The 18,951-nt window shown below is 52.2% G+C and overlaps 5 protein-coding genes across 5 annotated transcripts; 1 reads left to right on the top strand and 4 right to left on the bottom strand.

The window, feature by feature from the left end:
* Positions 1 to 757: 757 nt before the first annotated feature.
* CPAR01_08481 (6-phosphofructo-2-kinase) lies at positions 758 to 2,758 on the bottom strand (the record flags this gene model as incomplete). Its single annotated transcript, XM_060492749.1, has 6 exons — positions 758 to 1,198; positions 1,257 to 1,859; positions 1,908 to 1,988; positions 2,040 to 2,307; positions 2,356 to 2,391; positions 2,445 to 2,758. The coding sequence occupies 6 exons, from the start codon at positions 2,756 to 2,758 to the stop codon at positions 758 to 760; spliced, it is 1,743 nt and encodes a 580-aa protein (XP_060349119.1).
* A 2,257-nt stretch (positions 2,759 to 5,015) lies between these two features.
* On the top strand, positions 5,016 to 6,190 carry CPAR01_08480 (eukaryotic porin; the record flags this gene model as incomplete). Its single annotated transcript, XM_060492748.1, has 3 exons — positions 5,016 to 5,324; positions 5,385 to 6,029; positions 6,083 to 6,190. The coding sequence occupies 3 exons, from the start codon at positions 5,016 to 5,018 to the stop codon at positions 6,188 to 6,190; spliced, it is 1,062 nt and encodes a 353-aa protein (XP_060349118.1).
* A 664-nt stretch (positions 6,191 to 6,854) lies between these two features.
* CPAR01_08479 (isoflavone reductase) lies at positions 6,855 to 7,815 on the bottom strand (the record flags this gene model as incomplete). Its single annotated transcript, XM_060492747.1, has 2 exons — positions 6,855 to 7,730; positions 7,780 to 7,815. The coding sequence occupies 2 exons, from the start codon at positions 7,813 to 7,815 to the stop codon at positions 6,855 to 6,857; spliced, it is 912 nt and encodes a 303-aa protein (XP_060349117.1).
* A 2,505-nt stretch (positions 7,816 to 10,320) lies between these two features.
* Positions 10,321 to 12,171, bottom strand: CPAR01_08478 (HET domain-containing protein; the record flags this gene model as incomplete). Its single annotated transcript, XM_060492746.1, has 1 exon — positions 10,321 to 12,171. The coding sequence occupies one exon, from the start codon at positions 12,169 to 12,171 to the stop codon at positions 10,321 to 10,323; it is 1,851 nt and encodes a 616-aa protein (XP_060349116.1).
* A 585-nt stretch (positions 12,172 to 12,756) lies between these two features.
* On the bottom strand, positions 12,757 to 18,127 carry CPAR01_08477 (uncharacterized protein; the record flags this gene model as incomplete). The annotated part of the gene is made up of 2 exons (XM_060492745.1): positions 12,757 to 12,949; positions 13,002 to 18,127. The coding sequence occupies 2 exons, from the start codon at positions 18,125 to 18,127 to the stop codon at positions 12,757 to 12,759; spliced, it is 5,319 nt and encodes a 1,772-aa protein (XP_060349115.1).
* Positions 18,128 to 18,951: the final 824 nt, after the last annotated feature.

Here is an 18,951-nt window from a genome sequence, read left to right as displayed (position 1 = left end):
TCGGCTCTGGAATAGCGAGGAGTTTGGTGGACCGAGATAGACTTTGGAAGCAGCAGAGAAGAGGTACATACTTTGCAGTGTGAATAACTCTGCGAGAGACGCCGCAACGCCTGCGGATGATTAGCAGCACGAGAAGGGCGTTTTCCGGAGTTTTGTGTTGTTTCCTTTCGGGACGATGAAAAGAAGAAAACGGAATACCACGGAATTGGAAGCAATGCGAGAGGGAGTCGATGAGGTGGTTATCCATCCCCCTCTCTACACACCACAGATAGCTTGGGATAAAATAATACTGTTGATGACTGGGTCGTCATTCATCAAGATTCAGCTACCTGACCTAGTTTCCCCAGTTTTTGTTCCCATGTGTTGACGCGTTTGAGTAACCGAATAACCGAATACCATGTTTCCTGTTTCCCGCCGTTGACTGGAGGGGAAAACGACGTCCAGAACGTAGGACGCAGAACAAAAGTTCATCGTGGGCAAAGTTATCCCACGGTACGAGCAAATTTTGATGGGGGTTTCCCATCCGCAGTAGCAAACTTCCGATCCGTCGTCCTCTCTCTCTCTCTCTCTCTCTCTCTCTTTCAAAGCCTAATGTTCTTCCTTCCACGTTCGCTCTTGTCCACTGAACGAGAAAGGCAGGGAGATACATAAGCCTCCCAACATCCTTTTCGTTGTTTCAAGCAAAGTAATAATCAGTGGACCAATCGAGCTTCCAAAAAAAAATTGACGAAAAAAGAACCCAGTCCTTGTAACAATTTTAGTCCTCATCATTCTGGCGATCAGCGACCATCTCGGCAGCAGTATTGATGACCTTCTCAGGAGGACGTTCAACGACGACGTTGGGCTCCGCGGGAGACGAGATACCAGGCATGGGCGAGAGGTTGCCGCTGGCGACACCGCTACCGCTTCCACCGCCAGGGACAGGGATGCTGATGTCCTCGGGGGAGCCAGGAGTGATCTTGGGGTCGACGCCGGGGATGTGAACGCGCTTGGCCTCGTTCTGGTAGGCGGCGGGGATGATCTCGATAATCTCGTCGCGGGGGAACTTGAGGATGGGGATGTCCATGGTGGCGCAGTGCATCAGGTAGGCGTAGAGAACGCGAAGAACAGACTCGTGCGCGATGATGAGAAGATCGCTCTGCTCACGCTCAAGCTCCAGAATGATGGGCTCAAGGCGGACGGCGAGGTCGTGGTAGGACTATGTAATATTAGTGCTGCTCATGGGCAAATGGTGATTGTGAGGTCTCTATACTTACCTCAGCGCGGGGGTATCTATGATGATACGGGTCGAGCTCGTGCTTCTCGACCTCCTCGGGGTAGAGGTGGCGAATGGCACGCTCCGACATCTTCTCGCAGACACCAGGGTTGATCTGGCTCATCTGAGAACGCTGACGAACCTTGAAGCCCTTGTTCTTGAGGTAATCTGCAGTCTGAACGGTGCGGCAACGAGTGGAGGTCCAAACAGACAGAGGACGAAGGGGAACGGCATTGCCACCCTTCTCGACAAGGGCAGCGCGCTCCTGCTCGCGGTGCTTCAGAAGCGTCTCGGACATTCGAGCAGCGTACGCCATGCCCTCCTCGGAAAGAGGCGCATCCGCCTTGTACGAGTCTTCCTCGGTAGTAACGCCAGCTCGAACAAAGTAGGTCGTGCGCGACTTGATGTGAAGGTTGGTCAAGTAGAAGACAATGCGGTGAGACAGGTAGCCGAAGGAGACATTGTTGTAGAAGAATTTCTGTCCCGCGTTGATCATCTTGATGTAGTTGAGCTCCTTCTCGTCCATGGTATCGAAGACGGGGATCTTCATATCGATGCGGCGCAAGTACAACTTGGCAGCCTCATCAGGGTCCATGCCCGCGAACTGGACACGTTAGCACCGCGTCACTATCGAATTTGGACGAGCACCCACGTCAGGGGAGGAGATCTTGACATTGCGCGCATTCTCACGCAAGATGGCCTCGTCGTCGACGAAAGACTCGATGAACAGCGTCTATGAAACGTTAGTGATTTGAGTCATCAGAGTGGCCGAACCTAATCTTACCTGGACATCGTGCTTAGCGAGTTCCTTAGCCAGGGCACGGCGACCAGCCGCGGTGGGGTTGACAGCATCGTAGATCGCAACTTGTCCATTCTCATGGTTCAACCAGGCGTAGATGTCCTCACGGCACTTCTTAAGGATCTTCTGACGAAGAATGACCGACTGAGGAGAGGCGTCAGGGAAGAAGTAATCCTCGGGAACGATACCGCCCTTTCCAACGGTGGCACGACGGTAATCACCGAGGTGGAAGATGCGGGTCTTGACTCCCAGCCTAGAAAAACGTCAGTCAAGGCGCTTCAAGCAAGCATTTTCGACTCACCAGCCCAAGTAGCGCGCCAGGGAAACGCAGATGTGACTGAAAAATGTTAGCCCTCGTTTTTCCAAGCCAGTGAAGTAGGAGGAACTTACGTCTTGCCGCGAGCCGGAAGGCCCACCATGACGATGGCGATGCGACCGGAATGGAACAGACGGCCGGACATTGTGCTATAAAGCTGAGCCGGCGCCATGTCCTGATCCTCGGGGACATCATGAATGCCGTCGATGAAGGTCGAGCTCTTGCGACGGTATCTCGGCGCGTTGGCCGCGATCTCGGCGGTACTGTCATGAAGAGTCACGTCAAAACTAAGATCTCCAAGTTCCGGTCGAGGGCGGTAGAAGATTCTCTGGAACTCAAAGATGTCGAGCATCTCAACCCAGTCCATGGCGGCCCTCTCCTTCTCCATGGCTGATCGAGTGACGAGAGAGTATCAGAGGTAGTGATAGATGGTTCGATAGGGAGGTTGATGGGCAGGGAACAGAAGAAGAATAAGGTAGAAAGCTCAGAGTAGAGAGTGAGTATGAATAGTAGTGATGATGGATATTGTGATGCGTAAGTTGACAGAGAAGAGAAGAAAAAGAGGAAGCTCAATGTAGAGAGAGGGAAGAGAGGAAAGCAGGAGAAGTAAACAGCAGCTTGAGAGGCGTGGAAAGAGGGGGTAAAGGGCACTCGCCATGTTTGTAGTTCTGATGGTGTCGTGCGTCCTGATTAGGTATTCACAGATGGGCACACCCGCCTCGTTTGTAAGTAAGATATCATAGCCACCAGCCGTCGACGGTCGAAAGTCGTGTATAGTCAGCCGTGCTAAGATCTATGGGCAACAGTCCAGCCCGGCATGGGTTGTTTGGATATGGTTGAGGTTGTTGGGGACATCGCAGCCCGTGACAGAGTTGTGACTCCGAAGGTGATGGACTCTGTGTCTGGGGTCTTGTTTGTGTCCTCGTGCTCCAGTATGTTGAATTGGCCCAAAGACTCCTTTCAACTCTTCCCAGTAGTCATTCTTATATAGACTGGGCAAACAAGCATATGAGGATAGGCCTTTGCCATGGCAATCTTTGTCTTGTCAAGCGTTGAAGGTTCCTCTCACTTGAAAGTTGGACCTGTCATTGCGAAAATAGAGGAACTTGTATATCGGGAGGTTGGATCAGGGCCGAGCCATTATCAACAAGAGGGCTTGGCGAGATGGATTGCGTTACAGATTTGGCCAGCGAAGCTGGCATGCGGGCTGATAATCTGGTTTACCGGAATTCCTGGCTCCCTAAAAGCCACTTGTGTTTCTGACTGTCTCGAACCGTAATCCCGCAGTGTCCAGAAGCACTCGCCTCAGTCACAGGAGGAGAATGATGGATGGAATATGAATCGGCGGGGTTATGAAGACCCCTCCTTTACAATAGGCAGATATCTAAGAAGAAAGGAACTCACAGTAGTGTGTCCATTTTGACGGTTGGAGCCGAGTCTTCCTTGGAACCTCCAAACAACCACGGAGTCAAGGATGATACTTCGTCGTCTGAGCTGGGAGCGGGCTGCGCTTGAGGCAACTACGGCCTCTGGACCGGATAGAGGGGCCGCTGCGGAAGAAAAGAGCGGAGACACGGTGACGCACTGTCTAATCTCGAGATTCGAATGTGTTAAGTCGAGAAAAGTAGCCGTCGTTGACAGTCCTTGCGAAGCTTATACGAGTTGTATCTTGCTCTCGATCAAGCGCAACAAATTTTGGTTGCAGCAGGTAAAATCGCGCAGATGAGTTGCTTCAGAGGGTTTGGTGAGCTAGATATTCGAGGTTGAAGTGGCACTGGTGTCTGAGCTGTCCCGTTCCGATTTAAGCCGCCACTTTGTGTATGGCCCGCGGCTCTTACAAGGAGACTATACGAAGGCCTGTGCTGCCGAACCCCAACAAAAGAAGTGTTTGGGTAGTGGCGTAAAGGATGTTGAAATCCGCAAAGCCTCAGAAATCGTGACTTTAGAGATCTGAAGCCGAGGGTATCTGAGATGTGAGTCGAAGTAGGTCGTCGCCTAGTAGTAAGTCGCTTAGGTAGTGTGGTAGTTCAGGGAGCACAAAGACTAACACTGTGGGAAAAGAAGGTGTTGGGCTCAGCGATGGAGAGCCAAGGGAACGTACCGGATGCGGGCAAGGGTCTGTCGTCCATCCTGGGACTAGCCCGGGGAGACTACCCGACAAGTCGAACCCGGTTAAGCTTCGGACCGACAGGGCCTGCTGGCCTGACGTAAGTCGCTGCCAAAAAGCTGGATGCTATCACGTGATTTCTTACTGAGGTATCCTGTCATTGACCGGGAGCTGTAGCTCCAAAAGAAAGATCCACCGCGACTTGGACCAGTCGTGGCTGCCAGCTGTTCCCATTGGATTTAGCGTGGCATTGTGGCTCGTGCTCTACCAGCACCTCTGCCTGTAATCAGCGAAGAAATTTATTCAGACTTTCCAATCATCACCAACCCGACTCCGACTCCACGATCCTCTCCCCCCAAACGCCCCTGCCTGCCCATTGCGCGAGCATCAACCGATCCCCAGGGCAGTCGCAGCTGTATTATCTCGAACAGATTCAGATCTTCTGGTCTCTCATTGTTCTCTTTCCGACTTTTTTTCTTTTCTTGCTCTTTCTCTAACCGGTTCTGCACGACTCAGGCCGGCGCCGACCATCGCAGCAATGGCGTCTAGCTTGGAACAAATCCAGAATGTTCTCCTGAACAACCCCGTCGCCAACTCCCTCTCAGATGCCATCAGCTCCTTCTCGGAACGGAGGGCGAAGCTCGGCTTGTCCAATCCCGGTACCACCGAGAACCTAACTAGGGAGGTCCAGCGCGATGTCTTGCTCACGAACTACATGTTCACCGGCCTTCGCGCCGACCTGACCAAGGCCTTCAGCATGTCGCCTCTGTTCCAGGTTTCTCACCAATTCGCTATGGGAGAGCGTTTGAACCCGTACACCTTTGCTGCGTTGTACGGAACAAGCAAGGTCCGTCGACAATTACGCTGCGAAGTAAAGCGCGATGAATCTAGCTAACTGACTTTCCAGGTCTTCTTGCAAGGAAACATGGACAACGACGGCCAGCTCTCCACCCGATTCAACTACCGATGGTCCGATAAGCTTGTGTCGAGAACCCAATTCCAGGCCGCCCCTGGCGCTGGTCAGGAGATGCTCCAGTTCGAGAACGAATACACCGGCGACGACTTCACGGCTTCTCTCAAGATGCTCAACCCTTCCTGCCTGGATGGTGGTGTCACCGGTATCTTCATTGGTAGCTACCTCCAGTCGGTCACTCCTAAGCTTGCCCTCGGCCTCGAGACCGTCTGGCAGCGCCAGGCCATGACCCAGGGTCCCGAGACTGCCACCTCATACTGCGCCCGTTACAAGTCCAACGACTGGGTTGCCACCGCCCAGCTCCAGGCTCAGGGTGCTCTGAACACCTCCTACTGGAGACGTCTGTCCGAGAAGGTTCAGGCTGGTGTTGACCTGTCTCTCTCGCTCGTCCCCGGTGCTGCTGGCGTCATGGGTGGTTTCCAGAAGGAGGGTGTCACCACTATTGGTGCCAAGTACGACTTCAGAATGTCTACCTTCCGCGCTCAGGTCGACTCCAAGGGCAAGCTTAGCTGCCTGTTGGAGAAGCGCATTGCCGCCCCCGTCATGATGACTCTGGCTGCTGATGTTGACCACTTTTCTGTAAGTTCAACATGTCGAAATTAGAGCAGTTCGTATGTTAATAAATTCTCTAGCAACAAGCAAAGATCGGTGTCGGTATCTCCATCGAGGCCGGTGGTGAGGAGCTCCAGGAGCAGCAGGAGACTCTGGGTGCTCAGGGAACCCCCAACATCCCCTTCTAAACCTGAAAACAAAGACGAGGATGGCTTGGTGCATAGCCAAGTCAGAACCGAAGCTCCGCTCCTAATCGAACCCAATAATTGATGTTTTTCCCCGGCGAGGACAAGAAACGATGTCGACGAACTTGATTTTCTTTCGCAAGTTCTCATTCTTATACTGCTGTCTTAGTACAAACGACTTCACGCCTCGACAGCACGGACCCGACAAACCAGAGTATCGGATACTCCCAAACCCCCCTCTGGAGGTCTTCTACCTTTTGGTCCGCCCGTCACGCTCATGTTCGTTGAACCTCGACTTCTCTACTTGGCCGGATAGAAAGACCTGTGTATATTACGCTCAGCCCGAGCACAAGATTCAGGGCCAATATGGTGGTGTATTGGTCGGCTTGGATGCATTTTGGGAGGCTTGGAACGGCATACCCGAAGCGGAGTGGCTGATGCCACAACCCACGAGAGCATCTACTTGAGGCTGCGCATTATGAATGGCCTCCGTGATGAACAACTCTCGTATGTACTGTGTATGAAGGAGATAGAATTCAATGCTGATACAACATCACTTGCCATGTACATGGGCGCACTGTGAATGTGGTGGGAGCGCAAGGTCTTGGGATCGCATTACGTTGAGTAGTTTGCTAATCTCGCTAGATATCCAGGCTACTGCATCTTCTTACTCGGAAGCAATTTGCTTGTATAGCGCCTTCAGTTCATCGTCGCTCATTTCCTTAATGCCAAACAGCGAATTGTCGCTCTTTGCCCAAGGCTGGGCAAACTCCTTTTTGGCGCACGCATATAAGAGCTGTGGGTACATCACATCGGGCGTCATGATACCCTTCTTGATAGACTCCATACAGTTCGCGTAGATGGCGTCAACGTCGACGGTGGTCGTCTCCCACGAACCGCTCACGGCCTCCTGAGCGAGGGCGCCCATCTGCTTCTGCGACTTGACGGCGGACTGAATGTACGCGACTCTGTTGGCCGTCTCCTCCGGGTGCAACAAGGTCCCCACGACAGCCTTGCCTACGTCGGCGAGCATCGTGTAGGGAATGACGTTCTCGCCGTCGTTGAAGAGCGAGAGCTTCTTGTTCTTGACGTCGACGCCCATGAAGCTGGACCGGATGCCCCAGTCGAGGAAAGGTCCGTTGGTGACGATGGTGTAGGTGAACTTGCCTTCGTTCTCCTGGGCCTTTTGCTGCATGTGGCCGTGCGTCAGGGCCTTGATGCCGAAGATGGGCAGGCTCGGCACGTGGGCGCGCGTGGGGTCCAGGCCGAAGTCGGGCGGGATGTAGCGGTAGACGCCCGCGGCGACGGCGGCGTCGACGACGCGGGTTGCTACTTTGGGGTCGAAGCTGTTCGTCGAGTTGATGAGGGCGTCTTGGCCCTTGATGGCCTGGGTTAGGGAGTCGAGGGACTCGTAGTCTACTTCCTTGACTGTGACACCCGCGGGGAACTTTTGGGAGCCGGTCTTGCGGGTGAGGATTGTGATGGTGAATTTGTTGGAGTCCATGAGGGCCTTCAGGAGGGAAGGGCCTAGGTTGCCGCCGGCCTGGACTGTGTCAGTGACTATTCATTGTGGGAGATGAGGAGATACTTACGCCGGCGAGGGCGACGTTCTTGATTGTTGGTGCCATGATTTGTACTTAGTAGTGATCTTGTATTTCTTCTTGAGAAGCAAAACCAGATCCCTCAATGAAAGTTCTAGCTGGCTGCAAGCTCCTTCTTATGAGCTCCTGTGGCTGAGATATCTACCATGGGAGCAAGGATGAGAGCTGCGTCGCGTTACGTTCCGGACCGCAAGCTTCCAAAGTATATGCCGCTGTGACGCTATTCCGTTCCAGGCTCGTCTGAAGGTGAGCCGGTTGCCATTCGTGTTCGAACCGCCCACGGAAAGGAGATGCCCTCGCTCTTTCGCGCCTTTGAGCTCTGACCCTTTTGTCTTCGTGGGACGTGGTTGCACGTCCGGTTCGATGTTCTCGAATACGTGCTGCGGCGGGTGTCCTTGCGTTCCTGCACTGCGCTAGGTTGCTGTCAGGCTGGCCTCCTGGAGCTCAATTCATACGTGTCCAAAAATATTGGATTCTCTGAGGCCATGTCTGCTCATAGATATTGTCATCGGCTAGCTACATTGAGTGAGCGTGAATAGGCCGGCGGAGTGATGAGTCTTCATAGGGAAGACAGAAACCGCCTTTGCAAGTTAACACACGGCTCTCACATCTACTCACTGCTCAGATTCGAGAGACTTGCTCTGTTGACTCTACAGATGTCTCTATATGCATGACATTAACCTTCAATAGATGAGATGAAGAGAGCCCGTGGCGGGTAAGCCGGATACGGACGTCTCGCCATGTATGACATTAACGGGACGGAGGCGCAGATGTACTTAAACTCAATTTGAAGAAAGAAACAAATGAGACATTCCCGAATCTAAAACCTGAAGCTGACAAAGAGCAACTAGCTCAGAGAAGTTTCTGAAGCGCGTGGATACGCCGACACGTTACGAATACCCGGTTGCGGTCGGTACCGGAGTGGGGCCCCAGACACCGGAGGTCCGTTGCCTGATCTTCGGGATGGTCGGGCGAGGTTGGGATACCCCTTCATATGACACTGGCCCGCCAAGTGGGTGACAAAATAGAATACCGGGCGACGAAAGATTACAATACTTACGACCTATTTATCATTCTTAGCTTTCATGTTCTTAGCTTTCTCGTTCTTGACTTTCTTATTTTTCTCATCTATATTTCTGCTATTGCTCCTATCTTTCATATATCCACTAGCAAATACTCTCTAAAAGCATAGAATCAAGAGTAGTAGCAAAGAGCTAGGAAAAGAGCTAGGGTTCATAGGGTAGCGAACGATTTTGTTGTCCACTTGCCTGCTAACCCTCTTACTTTACTTAATGCTCTTATTCCCTTTACTGCGAGCAATAGGTGTGCGTATGAGTGGTTTTAGTGTCTCTTGTTCCTTTTGGTCACCCGGTTCATGGCTTGACCGGTCTTGCTGGCAGTGAGTTGGGCTTGAGGAATATTGGAGATCTTGCTATCTGCAAGTTCTCATAAGAGACATTGTCTCCTTCGCAAGCATTTTCAAGTTCATAAAAAGCATCTTAACACCCATACTTACAAAACGGCACATGCACTGTCTACCTAGTCAACCCGGATAGGAATTATCGTCGAGTTATTAAAGTCGCCTATACCACTTCATACTACCTCAACATGAGGTAGACTACAAAAAGATAAAAAGCAGCCCAACTACAGCGCATGTGTGTTTGCAAAATTGAGCAAAACGAAAATGCGGCGACCGAGACTCGAACTCGATGCATAAGCAAACGCCAACGGAAGGAATGGGAAGCTTATATGTTACCCTTACACCACCGCCGCAATGGAAGAGGAGCGTTGTTTGTTCCTGCAGGTCCGAGGCATAAGCACGCCTTATGTAGGAGGGTCCCGAGGGGTAGGTAGAGCTAGGCTCGATTGAGAGCGTCCCGGCCAACTAACCGTCAGGTAGGACCAAAAGGCTGAGAGTGAGCGGGTGTAGCAGAGCGGTTTGCAGATGCTGGTATTCCGTTGGGAGCAGCGTTCACTTGGTTTCACTAAGTGTCTAGGAGGGTAAATAATGAAGAATATTCGTAACTCGAACAAGGCGAAGAAAAGAAGAGAAAGGGGAGAGGAACAATTGTTGGAAAGGTGAAAAGTGAATTGTACGGGAATGGGCTAGAAGAAAAAATATTTTGGCCGCTAGCTGCTAAAACAGAGTGGTGGTCAGTGCACCGGCAACCGCCACTCACTGGCAGAAAACCAAAAGCCTAACTAACTCTCAGCACCATTCCCGTCCGCACTGCTGTTCCGAAAACCATCACCATGCTTGTCCCACCAGGTCTCCTTCGTGTCCCTGTTTGTTTCGTCTCTTTGCGACCGCCGTTGTTGGAAAGCTGGAAAGTTAAGGCAGAGAGAGGGAAGCTCATTGAGAAGAGATCTAGCTGGTAAGCTGGACTAAGTTCCCTGCAGTCCAAGTATTATCATCACTCTTTATCTCTGCAGTAGAAGCTGCTCAACGGACCCCTAGACCTCGATCGTTCCATTGTTCCGAGTTCTATTCTTCTTGATCTATAGAGTCCACTCAAGTGTGATTGCACCACACTACGTTGTATTAAATGACCTTGAAGTAGTCCTCCCATAGAAGTATCGGTCTCCGTTGGGACGAAGCCACTCGGTCGTTATGATATCATACCACATCAAACCATGTGGCCTTGAATGTGCCATCGCTCTAAGAGGCCGGTGATCTCCGATGAACTCGCCCTCTTTGGACCAGGCTCGCTTTTCAGCGTATTCCAGACCGTAGAAGCGGGCGCCAGAGAGGATGGCTTCGGCCAAAGACGAGTACGGACCTTCCTGGCTTTTGCCCTCATCATCCTTCCGTAGCGCGAGAGGGAGCTTTTCCCAATCGATCACGTACGGTTGTAGTGGTCCCCGAGGGGCCCCTTGGCTCGAAGGTAGTTCAAAGACCAAAGCAAAATCTCGTTCGCCGACTGGGAACGGATCGCCGCAACTTGGATAGGTGCAACGCAAGAAGAACTGCCAAGGCTTATCATGGGGGCTTCCTGGGACGTTGGCAGGCGGTGGCATGGTGATGACAGTGGTAAATGTACCCTTTTCATGCTTCGAAGACATCATCGGAGGAAACGTTTCGACAATGTTTATCGGAGGGGCGCCTAGGAGGGATCTCGTAGGAGGGTTCGTGATAGATATTTGCCAGGCGCCTGCGGCCAGTGATCGCTCCCATGAAGGCTCTCGCACGATGACCAGCTCCTCATAGTTAGCCTCTCCCAGGCTATTGAGGCTACTTTCGGAGAGCGCCACTGGCCCAGAGGGAGACCTGACATACTCGTCGCCCGAAGGAGAGTTGTTCGAAAACAGCGGAAGATAGATCCTGCGATATTGATCGTCAAAAACATTCAACAGCGCGTAGTAGCAGTTGGGCGCGTTGTGCGATCCGCTCTCAAACTCAGACAGCAGGAGAAGAGATAGATTGATTCGGAAGCCCCTGTTGGTCATCCAAAACTCCGAAGAGGATTGTTCTGTGATATTGTCAGTGTAAAATGAAGCGGCTCTCGTCATTGCAGCCGGTGATGTCGCAAAGCAATGTCCTCGTGTGCTGAGAGAGTTTCCGAGACCCCAGGAGGCCAGTAGACTTTGGTCAGTTGTTTCCTTGATGATCTCCAGTTGCAGACGTACGAACGCCATGTCGCCCTCTCCGTAAAGAAGGGGCATATTGATGTCGAAAAGACCAAGGAGACAGTAAGCCATATCTTCTTTACGTGAAGTCTGTCTTCTACTTGCCCACGACATTCTCTGTGCCAGGCAGACATCTTGGAACGGATGATTATGTGCCAAAATAGCCTCCGGTATGCCAGTGATTTCTGACATCTCATATCGCAAGGAGTCTTTATCTCCCACGAGCTTCCACTCCTGGTTATAGAAGTACATGTGTCTTGGGGCCAAGAGCTCTTGCAGTGTCCACCCCCTAGTAAACCATCTGCACTGTGCGAAGCTTACGGAGGGTTTCGTGACATCTGATGGCTGGAAATCTGACAGAAACACAAAACAGATCCGCGCCTCTTGGTACCATCGAAACATGGAGTTGATGGCTTCGGAAAGTTCAGCACTGCTGCTCTTGTCTATACAGCATGTGTCAACCCAGACATATTGTAATAAATGTTCTTTTGTAAGGTGTGCGCTCTGGACAATCTTGTGGAATCCGGACCGTTGTCGTAAATCTTTGGCTTTTTTGGCCGAGTTCATCGTGGCCGACGCCATCAGGGCTTCGACAGAAGCAAAGGCTTCGATATTTTTCTCATATTCGTGGAGCCAGCAGAGATCTTGAAACGTGACTTCATCTTTTCCCCAAGTATGAGAGAGAATTGTATAAAGAGGTATCTCGTCATCAAAGAATTCCTCCAACTGGAGAGTATTAACATTGATGAGCCTCATGATTTCTTCGTCTCAGAGAACCTAGAACCTGTCCTGCTTCGCAAGTCCGGGTCTAAAACCAGATGGTGTTGACTAGGACTGGCTTTGCTTGTACAGTCAGTAATGCAGTACGTTGATCCATAACGAAGATGTAAGAATACACGGCAAAACGTTGAATTCTCACCTAGATCGATTCGGCGACGAACTCAGAAGGTAAGTCGACTTGAACACTTCGGGTGCCGTGACACAAGTTGACAAGTTGAGGGGAATAGTAAAGAGCAACCCAGGGCTTCCTCTTCTTGGCTACCAATTAACAAGACGGTCCCAACTGGGCCGCACCAACACGTGAGGGGGACGCATGATAAACGAGGCTGCCTTCCGCCAGCCAATGGAATGGGGAGATAAATCCATGTTCTAATGTATGCACGGTATGTACCAATCGATTCCCTCTAGTGCTACCAAAAACTCCAGTAATGCTATAACTGACATGATACAAGCGATTACGCCATAAAGCGCACGAGAGAGGAGGGATCTACGTCTGGGAAGTAATCAATGACCAAGGCGATGCCGGGCTGTTACCCGCGCCTTTTGCCGTCTAAACGACTTCTAGTCAAACAAAGTGTATTGGGAGTTGCCTGGCGCTTGTCTGTTGCTCTCATTGTACGACGGGGGCGGCTGGATCTGCGGTTGAGACTGCGAGGGTGCAGCGGGGAGGGCGGGGCGGGCGACGGCAGTCTGCTGAGTCCACTGCGCCGTCTTGACCACCATCTTGGCGAAGTACTGCTGAATAAACGACTCACTGTGATATGTTAGCTCAATTTTGGAGATCGTCGGGGCAAGGAATCACTAACGTATAGTAGCTGTGGTCCGAATTATGAGGTTGGACCAGGTTGTGCGCAAGCTCGTGAGCCAACACCACCCACCACCACACAGCCGCCTCGGCCTTTGCTTCGCCACTCTGGGTCTTGAGGATCTTCTCCGCATGGAGCTGCAAGAAGAAGCGCAAATTGCAGAAGACACTGCCGTTGCTATTAAAAGCAATCGTTGAGCCTGACTCGTCGTAAAAGATGTGAAGAACGCGTGGTGAAAGAGAGTAAACGCCGCCGACCTCACTAAGAAGACCAGCAAATGCGTTGATGGGGCCGTGGTTCCTCGATAGAAATTGAGCCGAATCCATGGACAGGTTCTTGGAGACAAAGACTTTCATACTGTTCGATGCCTCCGCCGCGAAAACGATATTCTGCGCGGGCGTGCTGTCACAGTAAGTGGCCTGTTCCTTCACCTCGTTGACGCTCGGTGGCGAGAACACGCTGTTAGAGTCATGAGCCCTGGTAGAATTGATGGCGTTGAGCAAGTTCTGTCCCACGGTCGCTGGATTGGTCACACGGCCATCATCGGGTTTCTTCTCTGTGCCGCTGCTAGGTTGGTTCGTGATGCTTTGTGACTGCGGCCGACTTTCAGGAGGATTGTCCATGAACTTTTGAAGCTGGTCCTGCGCTTCATCGTTCTCGTTAGCATCGAAGCCAAACCGACGAGTCAGGTTCGAGAAGAGCCCCTTGCTCTTCCGCGACTGCTGTGGAGGGGGTGATCGATGAACCTCTTCGGGGCTGTCGTTCCCGAAAGAGCCCGGCATAACCGGATCTGGTGTCTTTGCGGTTTGTCGAGCAGCCTCGGCAGCCTTTGCTTGCTGGCTCCATTCTTTCTCTTTCTCTTGTATCCGCTTCTGTTCAGCCTCCAGTGCCTTGCGACGCTCCTCCTCGGCAACTCTTGCCTCGGCCTGCTTGGCACGAAGGATTCGATCGACATTGTATCCTCTGGCTCTCAAGGCGTAGAGGTCGAGGTTAAGGAAAGGCTCGAAAAATAGATAGGCCTGCTGGTTTGGCCGTGATAGGAGAAGCTGGCAGATAGCCTGACCAACCTGATACATGTCAGGCTTCTCCTCAGCTGCGACGTAAAGAATCCAACTTGAGCCCGACTGGGCGCTGGCGGCGGATCTCTTTTCCGTGTGAGATTGGCTGTGGCCCCTCAGTGAACGACGAAGTGCGACCGACCGAACGAGTTCAACACGAAGGCTCTTCTCCAACCACTTGGCATCATGTTTGATGTAGTCCCGTCGATAGTTTGCATACTCGTGAAGGAAGATTTTGGACCGCTCCAGGACATGTTTCCGAAGAGCAGCTGCTCGGTCCTGCTTATCCGCGTGAGGGCCAATTCTTACTTCCTCTTCCACGAGCGAGCTCAACGTCTGAGCGCCAAGCTGATGATAGAATTCCTCCAGCACTTCCTCTTCGGGCGCAGTGATCAGGTAGTCCTTGAACAAGCGGTAGCTGATGATGTCGTCCAAGATGACGATTCGATTCGCAGTGGCCAGCTGGTACTGCTTGATAGGAGTATCGTCGTCGTCCACTTCAATAAGCTTTTCCTTGGATGGCGGCGATGGGATCTCCTTGGCTGCGAGTAGGAAGGGAGAACTTTTCATCTTGCGAATAAGCTCTTTGTCTCTCTTCAACGTCGGCATGTTCTCTGCTAAAGACTTCAGAAGAGCGAGGTACTTATCCGGGCTCTGAAGAATGCTGAGAAGTCGTGCAGGTTCGGTGCAAGCTAAATTTGCTATCTCTGGCTTGCTTGGTTCCTCCTTTGCTCCACACTTGTAGAGGAATGTGTTCGCATTCGTCCCGAAGTCGACAAAATCGAAAATGTTACCGTATGTCGCCGAAGTGCCCAGGTAGCATCGCTTGGGACTGAGGTGGGTGACATACGAGCCACTCTTCTCGCCTGGATCGCGAGCCTGTCGTGTAACGGGAACAATGGGTGCATCACGCAGCTTGGATAAGCTGCCTTCTCCAAGATCGCTGTTACGAAGGGCGAAATACTCAAAGAGAGTGATGGCCATTTGTTGATCCTGAGGTGGCTTGGCCAGCAGACGAGACACACACTCCGTAATAGGCGGGTCTCTAACCACCCCAAACTTGTTGGCATGCACGTGAAGATCTTTCTTCAAGATGTCGAAACCCAGGATTGCGGCACGCTCGTTGGTGAAGCAAGCCGAAGGCGTGACCAACTTGCTGCCCTTCTGAATGGGCAAGAAAGCCTTGCGACTGTCGGCGAGATTGAAGGCTCCATAACCGTTGAGGTGATGGTTTGCAATGAAATAGGTCATAGCGGACGTTCTGAGCTCAGCATCCGTAGAAGCCATCATGTTGACCATTTCAATCACAGAAGGGTATGGTCGCAGGCCTAGGATGGCCAGGAATCGGCCCTCGGGGCTGTTGGCTCTATAGCTTCCGGGCGGGCCAGGCCACTGTAACACAGGCAGCCGAAGAGTTCTAAGTGTATCCTTTGGCTCGAAAAGCTCCGAGACCTTGTACAGCTCAGTTGTGCCCTTGGTCGGCTCCATTCCTTTCGCTCCATCTTCTGCCGGACAGAAACGAGTATCCTTAAGCTTCGTCATGTCGGCGGCGGGAATGTCATCCTTGACTGAGGCGAGATATTTGATGAGCTCCATGTGACTCCACCTCTGCGCACCCTCAGCCGAGGGGCTCAGTAATCTCGAAAAGATGGTGTCAAGGTCGACCGTCTTGCGCACTCCAATTGCCGAAAGAAACTTGTCTTTCAGGCCTTGACAGCCTTGGATGATGGGCAGATCATCAAAAAGCTTGACAGTGGGGAAGAATGAGTCGGTTGGCTTCTTCATGCCCGTCTTTGTCGGCATAACTGTATGAGCCTGAAGCAGAGTGATGATCACTGACTTGGAACTTTGGCTGATGTTGTCCCAGTTCTTGGAGAGTACCGTAAGAACCTGAACGGCAAACTTTGGGGATTTTTTCAGATTTGACTCGTCAGACCTGCTTGACCCCAACTCTAGCAGAAAACGCAGCCATGGCACGACCTCCAGGGGCTCCCAGCCAAGCGCTTGCAGCTCAGCAGCAGAACAATGGTTGGTGTAAGCCATAGGTATAGTGCGCGGAGGAATTGGAAGATTCGCTGGAATCTTGTTCGGCAACTGATAGTTGGTAATGGAACCAAGAGCAATGATATCGCCTTGGTCGCTACCATCTTCAGTGACCGTGGCAACCGCTACATCCAGAAGGCGAGCTTTGCTGGGAGGATCCAGTTCTCCGCTAAGTGCCTTTTTGCCGGCCCAGGCAATGAAATTGATGAGCTGCTCTTTGTTCATTGCCTTGGTTTCCAGCTCTGTCCGTACGTCATCAACAGTGATTGGGCTGATGAGCCCAAAGTCCATCAGCTTCCTAACGAAAGCATTCTCCATGAGCTCTCGAGGTACGACAGGGATGGTATCGACGAACTTGCTGAGCTCGTCAGAGCCAAGTCGGACCTTCGTGCTGGACAAAACACCTCTGGAGGAAAAGATTTCAATAGAAGCCTTCTTGAAGGCTGTCCAGAACGCTTCCTCGAGAATCTGGGACACTTGACCGCTTGGTGTAGAATCAGCGAAAGTGAATGTCTTCAGGATGTGCAGTGCTTCAGGTAAAAGCTTGGCGAGATCTTCTGCGCCAATTTTTGTCGCAGCTCCAACCATATTCTTGACTTTGGAGTCGAGGTCGCTCATCTCGTTAATGAAAGCAAGTCTTGTCATGATACCGGCCGCCCGGAGCATCTCGATGTTCCATGTCCTCACCCATCGTGCATTCAGGTCAATAGCCTCACGCTCAACCGTAGGAATGACTGATTGCGCCGAGATATGCATGCCGGCACCGGTTGTCTGCGTTGTGGGAAACCCGATAAAGATGCGGCCACCGGGCTTCTTGCTGGGCAAAACTGAAGCAAACACGTCCACAGACTTTGAGATGGTGGCGGAGCGTGAACTCTCTGAAGCCATGGTCTCATCATAGGACGAGGTGAGAATGGCTAGCTTCGTGGTCTTTGGTGGTGGTTTCTTTGTTGCGCGCTCCAATTCCGTTGCGAACGAAGTTGATACGCTGGTCTTGACCCAGGCGGTTGTCACTCGCAAGAAGATGGTTGAAGTAGAGAGTTTGGTCACGTCCTCACTAATCTCCTCCTGAGCAGCTGCCTCTTCTCTCTGCTGTCTCCCCTTTACAGTGACCTGCGATGCCGAGGAAGTCAACCTCGAGAAGAAGCTCCTTAATGAAGGCACTTCGGATCCAGCACCATATGTGTCGGCTGACTTGGCTGCCGCCGCAGCCTTTGGCTTCCAGCCAGCGGCACTCATAACAGCGGCATCGATCTGAGTGCTGGTTCGTTCCACTGATTTGACTTGCATCAGACCCTCTCGCGTCCGCGTCTCAATATCTCTCGGAATGGGTACGTCGAGACTGGGCGAGGTCTTCTTGTGAAGATCTAAGATCTTGTAGTCGTCGATCCAGAACTCGACATGCTGCAGGGCGACAAATGTCAAACTGGTTGCGAGAAACTGACTGACAGACAATAGGTTCGGTAGAGGAGTGGTACTATTCCGGTAGTCGAGGACAAAGGTGGTGTCGCCGCTGCTCTGTTCTTCGGGGAGAGTGGACTTCTTGGTGAAGAGTGCATTCCCTTTCCAGTAGAATGCCATGGCCTCATTGCCAGAGCTCACAAAGGGCTCTTCGCAGTCGGCAAAGACGCTGTAGAAGCCGACACCAAAGGCACCAATCTTTGTTTCATCGGGGTTTCCCTCGGCGATCCTCTTTAATCTTCCCCAGTCGGTCTTGGTAAAGGGTTGGCCATCGTTCGCCACAACGAGTCGACGCAGTGTGTGGTTCGCGATAACATGCTTCAGAAGTTCGGATCGGTTTGTGGTGGCGGGGAGCGGAACTGAAGTCGAGGGCAGCGTTTCCCACTTGACCTTGACGGTTGTTGCTTGGGCGTCGGCGGCATTTTGAATCAGCTCCCGCAACGTGGTCCATTCGCCCGAGTATCTGGCAAGAACCTTGTCGATCAAGGCTCTGGTGTCGACGGTGACGGCCTCCTCCTCCTCGCCGCCTTGCAAAGCGGCAGCTTTCAGCCGCGAATAGTCCATCGTAAGGTGCTGGTCGGGATTATCACGGCGCGCATGCGATCATTGTCGAGTACGTCGAGTACTCCGGGTGTTCGTCGGGGCTTAAGAGGGGTGACCAGACAAAAAGCGCAGAAAACTTAAGAATCCGAGGAATCGAAAGGTAGAGAGTGTGGCGTGACAGGAGGAATTATGTAGGGGCGAGGTGGGAGGCGAGGTGGGAGGTGGGAGAGGTGAGGTCGTTGGAACGGTACGTAAGTAGGCAGCAAGTGGTGGCGATGACGGGTATCTCAGAAGGTGAGGTCGGTCCGTCGGTTGACGTTGAAGAGAGGTAAGAAAGGCTGAGACGCACGTTTCGCTCATGCAACAAGCACACCAAAAGAGGGCAATGAAGTGCAAGCTTCAACGATTGGCCTTCAAAATGCCCCGAGCATCTGAAGTAAGCTCAAGCCTACTGGTGACATTCCAGAAGAACAAAAGGGTCGAGGAAAGAGAAAACGTCAGGGCATCAGCTTAGGTCCGTTTCGATGTCACCAGTTTTGGGTTCCCTTCAGGTGGAAGCGCCGTTGTTACAGTGCTGTGTTTGTACCTGAACAGGGCAAGCGGCGGGCACCCATAGACCGGGGCGGGAACCTGAAGTGAATGTTTGGGGCTTCCAGGCTGCCGCCGACTTACCGTCTTTTCCCCCTCGGCCAATCACATGGTCTATTGATAAGACGCTCTTATCGTCATCCTTGCACCCTGGCGTGCCCGGATCCTTACAGGACCCTGCATCTCTTGCACCTGCCACCCGCAACTTGCAAGACCCGTTAATCCCGTACCTTTTCTTACCGTAGCAAAGGTAGGTA

This window comes from Colletotrichum paranaense, assembly GCF_030867605.1.
Source record: "Colletotrichum paranaense strain IMI 384185 chromosome Unknown Scaffold_6.1, whole genome shotgun sequence".
Classification (NCBI taxonomy): domain Eukaryota; kingdom Fungi; phylum Ascomycota; class Sordariomycetes; order Glomerellales; family Glomerellaceae; genus Colletotrichum; species Colletotrichum paranaense.
This window is presented reverse-complemented; position numbering and strand designations above follow the sequence as displayed.